At 43.5% G+C, this 12,561-nt stretch overlaps 1 protein-coding gene across 7 annotated transcripts in view; it reads right to left on the bottom strand.

Annotated features, from left to right (window-relative positions):
• Positions 1-12,561, bottom strand: part of grip2b (glutamate receptor interacting protein 2b) — a 67,323-nt gene that overhangs the window by 49,487 nt on the left and 5,275 nt on the right. For 2 of the 7 annotated variants that reach the window (XM_089009971.1, XM_089009972.1), the window contains exon 1: positions 8,679-8,968. The exons of 2 other annotated variants lie outside the window; for them this stretch is intronic. In XM_089009971.1, the coding sequence (XP_088866097.1) occupies positions 8,679-8,835 (157 nt within the window). In that variant the 5' untranslated portion in view covers positions 8,836-8,968. Of the gene's footprint in view, positions 1-5,141; positions 5,320-8,678; positions 8,970-12,561 lie in introns of those variants that run through there. 3 more of the 7 variants (XM_089009976.1, XM_089009979.1, XM_089009973.1) reach the window with 2 other exon arrangements.

Here is a 12,561-nt window from a genome sequence, read left to right as displayed (position 1 = left end):
CAAACTAGGGCGCGGAAAATCCTACTGGACCCTCCTCACCCTGCCCACCACCTTTTCCAGCTACTCCCCTCAGGCAGGCGCTACCGATCCATGCGCACCAAATCCAGCAGACATTTAAACAGCTTCTTCCTACAAGCCATTAACTCTTTGAACTCTTCAACAGTAGCCAAAATGGAACTGTATAGTGCCACTTAGCAGTTTTTTTTGGACGACGATACTAGTGCAGCGTGTTCTACCGGAAACAAATTCCTTGTGGGTTCTACATACTTGGCAATAAAGATGATTCTAATTCTGATTCTGAAAAGGTTGCTGTAGCTCAATGGCAACAAACAACGCAAACCTCCATTGACAGGCTAATAAAATTAGCATTTATGTTAGCATTTTCCATGTTAAACCAATTTACATTTCTCTTCGCATTTTCCACATCAGACCCAAAACAACACACTAAAGTAACGAATTAGAGTGCTGGTATAGCTCAATGCCAACAAACAATGCAAACCTCCATTGACAGGCTAACAAAATTAGTATTTCTTTTAGCATTTTCCACGACAGAACAATTCGCATTTCTGTTAGCATTTTCCACATTAGACCCAAAACAACACACTAGTAATGTATTAGAAGGTGGGTATAGCTCAATGCAAACAAACAATGCAAACTTCCATTGACAGGCTCACAAAATTAGCATTTCTGTTATCATTTTCTGCGTTACACCCAAAACAACATACTAGCAATGAATTAGAATGTTGGTATAGCTCAATGAAAACAAACAATGCAAACCTCCATTGACAGGCTAAAAAAATAGCATTTCTGTTAGCATTTTTCGCGTTAGACCCAAAACAACACAGTAGTAATGAATTACAATGTTGATATAACACGCTCAAGACAGTAGAGATGATCGTGGACTTCAGGAAACATCCATCACCACAGCTACCCCTCACACTATCCAACTGCCTGGTGTCAACCGTTGAGACCTTCAAGTTCCTGGGAATCACAGTCTCCCAGGACATGAAGTGGGAGGTCAACACCAACTCTATCCTAAAAAAGGCCCAACAGAGAATGTACTTCCTGAGGCTGCTAAAGAAGCATGGCCTGCCACAGGAGGTGCCGCAACATTTCTTCACGGCTGTCATCGAATCCATCCTGTGTTCTTCCATCACTGTTTGTTCGGGGCCGCCACAAAAATGGACAAAATCCGACTTCAACGGAGAGTTAGGACGGCGGACAAAATAATTGGCACGCCCTACCCACTCTCGAGGACTTGCACACTGCAAGACTCCAAAGTAGGGTGCGGAAAATCATACTGGACCTTCCGCACCCTGCCCACCACCTTTTCCAGCAACTCCCCTCAGGCATGCGCTACCGATCCATGCGCACCAAATCCAGCAGACATTTAAACAGCTTCTTCCCCAAAGCCATTAACTCTTTGAACAGTAGCCCAAATGGAATTGTATAGTGCCTCTTTGCAATTTTTTTGCTGATGATAGTGCAGCGTGTTCGACCGGAAACAAATTCCTTGTGTGTTCTACATACTTGGCAATAAAGATGATTCTGATTCTGATATAGCTCAATGCAAACAAACAATGCAAACCTCCATTAACATGCTTACAAAATTAGCAAGCGGCCCGGTAGTCGAGCGGTTAGCACACCGGCTTCACAGTGCAGAGGTCGCCGGTTCGCGTCCCGGTCCGGCCTCCCTGTGTGGAGTTTGCATGTTCTCCCCGGACCCGCGTGGGTTTTCTCCGGGTCCTCCGGTCTCCTCCCACACTCCAAAAATATGCATGGCAGGCAGATTGACCACTCCAACACATCACTCATCAACTCATCAACTTTGCTGCTGTGAAATTTAAATTTCTCCACTACAAAACTAATAAAGGACAATCCAATCCAAATTGTAGGTGTGAGTCTGAGAGCGACTGTTGTACGTCTTTGTGTGGCCTGCGATTGGCTGGCAACCAATTCAGGGTGTCCCCCGCCTCGTGCCCGAAGACAGCTGAGATAGGCTCCAGCATCCCCCGCGACCCTAATGAGGAATAAGCGGGACGGAAAATGGATGCATGGATGGACAAAATTAGCATTTCTGTTCGCATTTTCCGGGTTAGACAAGAATTTTCTTAAAAATATGTTCTATGCTTTCCTATTAGTCAAAACACAGATAGATAGATAGATAGATAGATAGATAGATAGATAGATAGATAGATAGATAGATAGATAGATAGATAGATAGATAGATAGATAGATAGATAGATAGATAGATAGATAGATAGATAGATAGAGATAGATAGACTTCCCCGTTAAGCGACAGGAATTTCAATGCAAAAAAAAAAAACAACATACATCCATAGATGATGGCCTGTATTCTTTATCCCCTGTGAAGAATTACTAATATTCCTGCAGCTGACTGAATTACATGCACATGAATTACAAGACATGTTCCAAAGCGGAACACTGACCACAGAATTTCAACCAATAATTTTTATATGCCGTGTTTTGATTCCTTTCCTAATCAAATTCCGCCCTATAAAAATCCCTAAAGCAATGAGGGAGTACAAAGACTTTGGGATTGTACTTTGCTCAATTTTCCAGTTGTCGCATGTTGGCCTGAATATTTCTTTGATGGCTTTTGCTCAAATTCAAAACAGGGTGAATTTCAGCGGAACCATATTGCAGGGTTCACGGGGGAGAGTGGGATGACTTTTGCAACTAGCCATCGCTCCAAGTCTTTTCAAATGATTAACTTGGCGTGAACGGCACACTCGCCGCACGGCGGCGACCGCTTTTGTTCGTGATTGCTCCGGTGCAAAGTCGCTTTCAAGCCGATGGAGAGGGGTGGGTGGTTGAATCAGCCAGCATGGCGCGAGGGCCGCCATGTTGGAAGAAGTCAAAAGTGCAATGACGAGGGTTCCAACTCTCGCGGTGATTATTATTTCAGTACGGAGCGCCGCTCTGGCGAACCAAAAACCGTTAATTTTGCTTTCAAAACTTGTTAGCAACCAGAATGATTTATGGCACCAAATCTGTTCACATTTCTCAGTCAGTTACACCCAACACTTCCAAACTAAGAAAACAGAACCTCCATCATTTAAAGGACAACCGACACCTACGGACAAGTTGTGTCCATGATTTGTAAAATCACTTCAAATCACTTCTACTGAGTGCATTTTACAAAGATTCCACCATAGCTATATTTTACGTTTTAAGACTCGCGCTGAATATTCAGGAAGTTTTGTTTTCGAGTTGATGACGATCCCCTAATTGACGTCACGGAGGGAACGCCCGTGACGGAGAAAGCGACACACAATGCATTTTGGGTACTTTTTTTTTGTCTGAAAACACTGTTGATCGCGAAATTAGTAGGAAAACTACATAAATAACGCGATGGTGAATCGTGTGTCGCAGCCAATTGCGGTAACACGCATAAAGGTGTAAGTTTGCACAAATTCCCAGCGGACAAATCAGCCCATTTCCAACAGAGCTTGTGCGCCATCTTGTGCATTTTCTGGGACGCTACATTGGAGTCCAGATGGCTGTAATTGATACGGAAGGACTTCTTTAATCGATTGTAAACATTTATGCTTTCCTCTTCAGAACTATTTAAATAACTGGATGAGTAACAAGAAAGCATCTTCTCCTAATCTGAACTCTCTGAAGCCATTGTTTTGATTCTGGAGCATGGCAGTGTGTTACGAATAGTGACGTCACGAACAAGGAGGCAGCACTTTCTGAATCTCCTCAGTTTTCGAGCTCATTTTGTGGCAGTTTTGGGACATTTAAGTCATTTTTATTGGTGTTTTGCATTTGTCTAAAAATATCAGCCTGCGTGTTTTGGGTATTTTAGATGCTATCAAACGTTTATCTGATGTCAGGAAACAAAAAAAAAATGGTGTCGGTTGTCCTTTAAAGCCGCTTCGCCATGAAAAAAATATGACTCCTTTTAATTGTCATGAATATTCCATGCGGTGATCGCGTCTTCGCACCAAAGTGATCAAGTTTGGTGCATTTAACAAGAAAGATGAATATGAATGATGCGGGTAAAAAAAACACACACGCACACACAGACACACCCAAGCATATAGTGTTTCACAAGCATACACAGTGTAATCGTTTGCATAAATGATGCCACTGTTGTATTACAGAAAATTTGTTTTGATGGGAAATTCCACTTTACAAAATGTGTCGGACGTTTCAATGATGATGCAGTAAGAACTGACAACTTCAAACCAAAATGTTTTTTTGTGTGTGGCTAAGGCTTTGTGACAGTTTTAGGTGGGTCTCATCATGCTTAACAAATGTCATGCTGCACACTCAACCGCAGAGATGTAAGTTGCATTATTTTGCAGCTTTGAATCACAATTTCAGACTTTTTACAAATGGCTTGTTGAGATGGTTTGTGGCTCTGTGCATGTTACAAATGTTGACCAAATTTCATGATGTTGAGTCAAACTCAAATCCGGTGAACACAATTGAGCTGAAAAGGACTTTTCTGGAATGACTTCTTGGAATGTTTTGGTGGACTCACGACCAAATTTCATGCCGCAAACTCAAACTTGCTTTGGGGTCTGGATTTTCAAATCATTAATATGTTTTGTATTGTTTTGGAATTTAGGGTTTTTGTTGTTGTTGTTTTGTTTGTTTTTGGTGAAATAATTCCCAAATATGAAAAACAGACAACCAGATTTGAATACATGAGCAGGAGGAGGCGTTTTCATATAATGAAACACACACACACACACACACACACACACACACACACACACACACACACACACACACACACACACACACACACACACACACACGCACACACACACACGCACACACACACACACACGATAACACAAATGCAGAAGTACAAGTACAGTATTGTGACACACATACACAAAACAGAGTAACACACAAGTGCGGTCAGTGCAACAAGCCTTAAGCTCCACACCCACACAAAAACGCAAAACACACAAAAACCTACAAACACACACACATACAAACACACGCACGTTGACGTTGCATAAACACTAACATGCACGGTGAGCCACTTTTTTTTTGAAAGGAGCATACCCAATGACGGACGCAAACTTTGCCTGAAACACACCTGCTGCTTCGCAATGAGTACACCCCCACCGAACACAAGCGCACACACGCCGTACCCTTGACTTGACGCCGGATGACCCCCAAACGGCACTTGAGTGACACAGAGAACATCCTGCCTTCGTCCCTTGTTTGCTTCTTCAGGAGCTCAGCAAAGAAGTCACATGGCCAAAGAAGCAAGCCGGAGATTCCAGCATCCTTCGACCGCCTCTCTCAAAGTCTCTCACTCACTCGCTCCCTCGCTCGCTCGCTGGCTGGTTGGCATGTGTGGGAAGCGGCGTGAAATGATGCCGCCGTATTCTCATCCCCCCCGTCGTCGTCCTCCCCCACGCCTCGCCTTCTCCACGTCGTCTCGTGTGACCTCTCCCAGGGTGCAGCGAGTTATCATCGTTGTTCGTCACCATGACAACAACAGCAACAAAAGGTCACGACTCCAAAAAATACATAACCACAATGCAAACTTTCTCCGCCGTCAATCTTATACATTTTCCACAAGTGCTAATGGAAAAGACGTCAAGTGGTCTGATGCGCGAGCTAAATGGCTTTTGAAGTGTTTGCCCGTTGAGGTGATTGACGATTGGCCCACCTTGAATTCAGATTGGATTTAGAATGCTCCGCTAGCTTCCAAAAAGGTCAAACCGTATCAAGGGGAGGTTTGCGACTTGCAGCGGGAAACCAGACAACGTAAAAACCAAATCAAGCTATCAAGCCAAACAGTTAGCCTCTGACTAAACACCAAAGACCAAAAATGAAACGTGACGTCGTTCTTAATACATCTCAAACCAACTGTAGCAATCTCTAGATAGCTAGAAAATATACCCCCCCCCCCCCCCCCCCCCCCCGAGTAACTGTGAGTGTTATCATGTTTTGGCTACATGTTTTTATTATTTGTGCCACTAATTATATTACATTGTGACATTACAGACTACACAGAGTACACAATATTCAAATTCAATATGATTCTGTGGGAAATTGAGCTAAACCAGCTGCTCGTTTGAACTCCTTTTTGGCAGCTAGCCACTGATGCTAAGCTAACAATGAAATCCCCAAACTCTCAGTGCAACGACGAAAGTGAAAATAAATAACTAAATAAATAACTAAATAATAATAATAAAGCAAAAGGAAACTCAGTTGCTAACAATGTCTAGATAAATGCAGGAAAAAGTAAGGAGAGAGGGCACCTTCATAAACCATCAGAACGCCATCGCGCTCCAGAAAGAGGAGCCAACATGGAAGTGAACACCAGCCCTGCCTTCATCTTCTTCGTCACCTCTTGTCTGCACGAGGGACCAAAAAGGGAATTGACGTTTTACGGAGGCGCCGCCACGCCGCAGTTGAATAAATATTGCCATCAAGGAGCAATTCACACGACGGTCATGACGACGGAGGCGCACAACTCAATAGTCAGGAAAAAATGGACTTGGAAAAGAGGTGCTTCAAACAGATTGAAGTGCTCAGGCTGAGCAAGAAAAAGAACGATAAATGTATATATCTATATATGGTCGTGTTTCCTTCTCTTGATGGTTCACCACCACCCAAAACTTTTGTCGGAGCAAGGGGGTGGGGGAGTGAGTGAGGATTGATCCTTGAAAGTGAGATGCTAAATTTAGCTCCTCAATCCAGCTTCCTTGGTACCACTCACTTCACTTCTCCGCTCACATTTCGATCATGCCCTCCTTCCATTCCTCCCTTGCCCCCCCCCCCTTCCTTCCTTCCCTCCGATTCCAATCTCTCGCTTATTTTCTGAGCTGTGGCCTGTGGGCGGAATACGTCACTCAAATAACTCACATTGTTATAATAACACTGTTCTCATTTGGTGTCTATTATTTTCAGTGTATCACACGCAAACACACACATTCACACACACATTCTAAGGGCTACATGATGCTCGACCTTTAACTGCTGCGCATGGATCTCGCTATTGATTATTGATTTTGACTGCCAAAATCACATAGCATTGGTTTGCTTGGATTGAATCAATCCTATTTTATTTATTTATTTATTTATTTATTTATTTATTTATTTATTTATTCACTGCCAGACGTGAAAAAAATGTGTCCACTCTAGTGAGAGGGTTTTTGTCATTATCACTCAAATTCCAGGACCCACTGAATATTGAGTTTTGGGACTACATAAAAACCTGAGAGTCTCTTCTTTCATCAGAAAAAAAGAGTTAATTCCTAAATTGTATGGGTCTGGAGTTATATGAGCTTGAAATGAGGGTGGCTGTCCAAAATAAAATGCAATACATACACATTGGTTTGTATTGCGCTTTAACATCTGATGCTGGAACAAAGCGCTGACATGGAAAAAAGGAAAATGCTGCCCCCTTGTGGAAGGGAAAAAAAACATTGTTATGAGGTCTGGCCAGGGCTTTATCAGCACTCCAACAAGAAAACACAAAACCAGAAAAAATTGGAAATGGCAGTGAATTAATTAATTAATTGATTTATTAATTAATTAATCCACCTCAAACTTGTCTCTATTTTCCCCAAACAGATTTGTGGAGCCCTCCCCCGCCGCAATCCCAGATTAATTGGCTAGCTTCATTGCTTCATTGCTGTGTGTGTGAATGCGGGTGTGCATCCTCATGTTCTTCAAAGACAACATGAATCAGAAAACATTAGATTTAAATCACTTTGATCCGACAAAGAGGGCAAAGACAGCCAGTGTATACAGCCAGTGGATGTGTGTGTGTGTGTGTGTGTGTGTGTGTGTGTGTGTGTGTGTGTGTGTGTGTGTGTGTGTGTGTGTGTGTGTGTGTGTGTGTGTGTGTGTGTGTGTGTGTGTGTGTGTGTGTGTGTGTGTGCGCACAGAAGCGCAGTAAGTCAGCACAAAAATAAAGTCGACTTCAAACAGCCTCACAACAGCATCGCCGATGCTAACATGGGAATCGCAAAGCGAATACGAGACAACCTCAACAAGAACAAAGATTGAAGCTGCAGGCGAGCAGTCATACTCCAAACGATCTTCAAACTTTGACAATTGGTCATCAATCTCAGACACTGTCAAGTACCTTTGCTTCGCATTTGGGAAAAGTCTCTGGGGTTCAACATATGAGCCTGGTATGACAATTTCGAACCAAGGCAATTTCCGGCAGGGTCCTTGACAATTTTCCATGCGCGCTGATATGAATGACAGACATGACCAACATTCATTCCATTGTTATCTTTTTTTTCCTTTTTTCATCAATGAAACTGCTGTAAGGGGATGATTGATTTTTTTTTCCTCGCTTTGCAAAGGCTGTCACAGCGTGGAAAATAGCTGCTTTCAACTAAAATGGCTGACTTCCTGATTAATTTGGCATATGGGTCGTTGAGACTTTTTTTGGTGGCAATTTCATGTTGATCTGGTATTGTAGAGTGAGAGGGGTATGGGGTGGGGGGGTGATTATTTTATTTTCAGCTCACCTGGGAGCACATCTGTACTTCCTGTACCGTTTATGATGGGTATTTTCTATGTGAAACGTGTCCAGATATTTTCATGATGATCAGTTAAACTTTGTAGCTAAAGGGAGGAGGGGGGCTGATTGAATTTAGTCCATAACAATGATGAGTCGCAGAAGTGCTCCACTCGATACACGCGCGCACACTCACCAGCAAAGCAGAGGCCGAAGCGACGCAATTCGTCACAGAAAGTGTCGGGGCTGTGCAGCGCTTCTCCCCCCGCCACCACAGTGTTTCTTCCCTCGCTCCTCTTCTTCCTCGGCGACATCCGAGTCACCATCTTCATCACCCGCTCCACTTTGTCCATTGCCTCGTCAGCCAAAACCAACACGGCAAACTTCTCCTGGTCTTTAGGGAGGAACTTTCACTCGTCACCCTCGTCTCTCGTCTTTGTCGGCACGCAGACGCCTTCCCACCCGGATTCTTTACTTGCTCGTCCTCGGAGCTTTTGAATGAGGAGGGCTGGGAGACTCAAGCTTTTTTGAGGTTTGAGGATTTGATGATGATCTCCTACCCTCCTCCCTGGCTCTGTGCGTGTGTGTGTGTGTGTGTGTGTGTGTGTGTGTGTGTGTGTGTGTGTGTGTGTGTGTGTGTGTGTGTGTGTGTGTGTGTGTGTGTGTGTGTGTGTGTGTGTGTGCGTGTGTGTGTATACCTCCACCCCCGCATCCAGCTTCTTGAAGAAATGTAAAAAGTCAAGACATGTTGTTCACAACATGTCTTTTGGAGTCTCTTGGATGTTTTTTTTCCATTCATTCTTCCTTTGGTAGGCACATGTATTACAAGCAAGTCTACAAACAAATCGAGAAGGCACGCAGGTGCTGGTCGTTCCAATCAGTGGCAGTCAAAAGGACTCCCGGCACGACCATTCGCTGTCGGGTCATTGTATGCAATTGTTTGCATTGTATGCTGTTCATGTGTTTGTTTGATCTTGGCAGACTTTTACTCTTGCTTTTTCTTTGATAATTTGTATTTTTCAGTTCAGATGATTTTGATGTTTTAGATTTTTTTATTGTTTTAATACAATTTCTCAAATACAACCTACTGCTCCCTCTTGCCTGCTTTTTGGGATCCACAACTGCCATCGCCACCTTGCAAACCGTGACACGGACGGGCGGACGGACAGGTGGACAGACAGACTTAAAAAAATAATTCAGACCCTTTCACCACTTTCACTCAACATAATGAAATTTGGTTGTCATGCCTTTCATGGGTAGAGCCACAAAAAAGCCACAAGAAGCCCTGCCTGAGGAGACACAAGATTTGAGCCATTTTGATTTGAAGTGCTCATGTCAGCATCATATTGAGCGATTTTCAGGTGTCCACCAAAGACAAACTGGATGACACAACGTCGTGAAAAGACATCGGGTAGCGCGTCACTCGCTTTTTCTTCATTGTTTGAGGTCTCATGCCTGCTTTGGCTCACTTGACGGCAAAACAAAAAGTCAAAGCGAGGCGGCGGGGGCATGATGGACTGACAGGCGAGGTGGGACATACATCTTTCCCTGTTCAAAGCAGAGTGAAAACCCTTATTGTTTGTCCTCCAACGCTCCTGTTTAGCCTCCATTCAAGTCAATTCTTCCTGTCATAGAAACCATTTGGATTGCTTTAGGCTCCAGAGATTAGCAATGACAGAATAGAGAGAACCGCTGAGAATTGCTTGAATGATTGTACAGAATAGCATGCAAAGTCTGCTGACAAACACAGCAGGTGCTGTCACAAGTTTAGATCACACACATACATTTGTTTGCTGAGGGGAAAAAAAACAAAAGCTGGGTTTTCGTGACACGCGTAAATCACTCCCCATCTACGAGGAATGCAAAACTGCTGTAGGGAGGGTTGCGCCACCGTGGGTGTGGTCGAAGCCGACTTCAATCAAATCAAAGCTACTCATTTCATTCCCTTTGACTAATTTTGGTACTTGCAGTCCAACGCCACTTTTCTCGTCATTTGCATTTCCAGCACAGCGTGGGAGACGTCATCTACAAAAGCACAAACCCTAGTGTTATCCCCTCACCCATTGATTCCCAATAGGAAAGTGCACACAGCACAGTCGCATAGGAGCACAAAATGGGTCAACCGACGACTTTTATAACACCCTGCCGCCAATTGTTTATAGTTGAATAGGAATCTTGGGGGATGAGCCACATGCTGCTTCACCAGGTCTATGAACATCGGACCACATGCACACAAACAGGCACACAACCAACACTCACTCATACCACTGCCCACAATCACATACAAACACACACACCACAGCTACACCTATACACACACACACACACACGCACACACACACACACACACACACACACACACAGACACATACACACACACGGTACTCAAATGCCATTACCAAGCACATACACCACTATTGTTTGAAGCATGTGTTGCCATGGTAACACAGCAAAAAACGATTGTGTTGGTGGCGTGCACCTGATGTTAAATGGGTCACACACACACACACACACACACACACACACACACTTTGCTTTTTCTTTGGCTTGCTGTTGTGCGCGTGTGCGCGTGTGTGTGTGTCTTTCAAATGTGGCCTAGGGGTGATGCACACATCCAACAGGCTTTCTATTAACCCCCTGCTGCTAATTAATTAACACCGTGACCCTTCGACGTGCATGTATGTGCGTGTGCGCGTTGTTCGCGTGTTGCCACATGTGCGTTGGAGGATGAATAACGGCTTTGTTTGTTGTCAAACAGCATTGTGTAAAAGTGACGCAGAGAGGAAGCGCTTCGCCATTGAAACTGTCAAGTGCTGCGCGTGTGCATGATAGCCAACATGGCGGGAGTTATTCATGGCTTTTTCGTTTTTTTTCGTGCGTGTTTGTCAACGTGTGTTTTGCTACCGGGCCGAGAGGCTACTATCCCAAACAAGAGGATTTCAAACACACACAACGGTATGTTGTGAGTCTGTGGCCCCCTCTAGTGGTCGTTTGAGTACCCTCACAGGGCGATGATTAATCGACGGCAACATTTAGACCGGAAGTAGAAAGAATCACTTATTCGTCTCTCAAATCGATTAATTTGTTTTGAAGTAGTTACAGATATTCCTCATTAAATGCCTCAAAAAGCCGATTGGTTAAAATTACTAAGTAAATAAATTAAGAAATTGGTAGCGAACAAGCAGCTTTGTATCTACCTTGGTCAAGGATGACGCCTTGTATTGATGTCCTAAACGTTTATTGTGGAACATCGTGAAAACTAAGACATTTAAAGGACAACCGATGTCACTTTTTTGTTTCTTAACTGACATCAGAAAAACTTTTATAGCATCTAAAATACCCAAAACATGCAGTATATTTTTATTCAAATGCAAAACACCAATAAAAATGACTTATTGTCCAAAATCTGCAAAAAATTGAGCTGCGAATTGGGCATTTACAGAAAGTCCCGCCCCCAGTTCGTGACGTCACTGCAAGACGTCTTGCATAACTGGAGAATCAAAACAATGGCTTCAGATTCGGAGAATATGCTTTCTTGTTACACATCCAGTTATGAATATGATTCAAATAGTTCTGAAGAGGAAAGCATACATGTTTGCAATCGATTAAAAAAGTTAAAGTTATTCCCTGTCAAGCATCTTGGCCTTCAAAATAAATCATTGGTCCCTGCGTGTGTGTGTGTGTGCACTTGCGTGTGTGTGTGTGTGTGTGTGTGTGTGTGTGTGTGTGTGTGTGTGTGTGTGTGTTCTTTAGCTCTGGGCAATAGACAGTACAGATGCTAACACTGACTGACTTGCTGCCATCTTGTTCTGCTTTACTTGGTTCACACATAGACACGCGCACACCCACGCACACAATTACAGACGATGACATGAATTGTGTCAGTGGAGGCGTGATCAAAATATCCATTGACAGAAAAAGACCCCGAAATCTGCTTGGATTCTTCAACGTATGTGAAAACACATGACAATATTATTGCACGCATGATATCAAATCATTCAGATTGAATCATTCAGAATCAAACACATTCAGATCACATTAGTGCTGGTCTTCGCCGACGAAAAATGAAAACCGCTGAT

This window comes from Hippocampus bargibanti, linkage group LG12, assembly GCF_051943395.1.
Source record: "Hippocampus bargibanti isolate YZ-2025 linkage group LG12, ASM5194339v1, whole genome shotgun sequence".
NCBI lineage: Eukaryota > Metazoa > Chordata > Actinopteri > Syngnathiformes > Syngnathidae > Hippocampus > Hippocampus bargibanti.
This window is presented reverse-complemented; position numbering and strand designations above follow the sequence as displayed.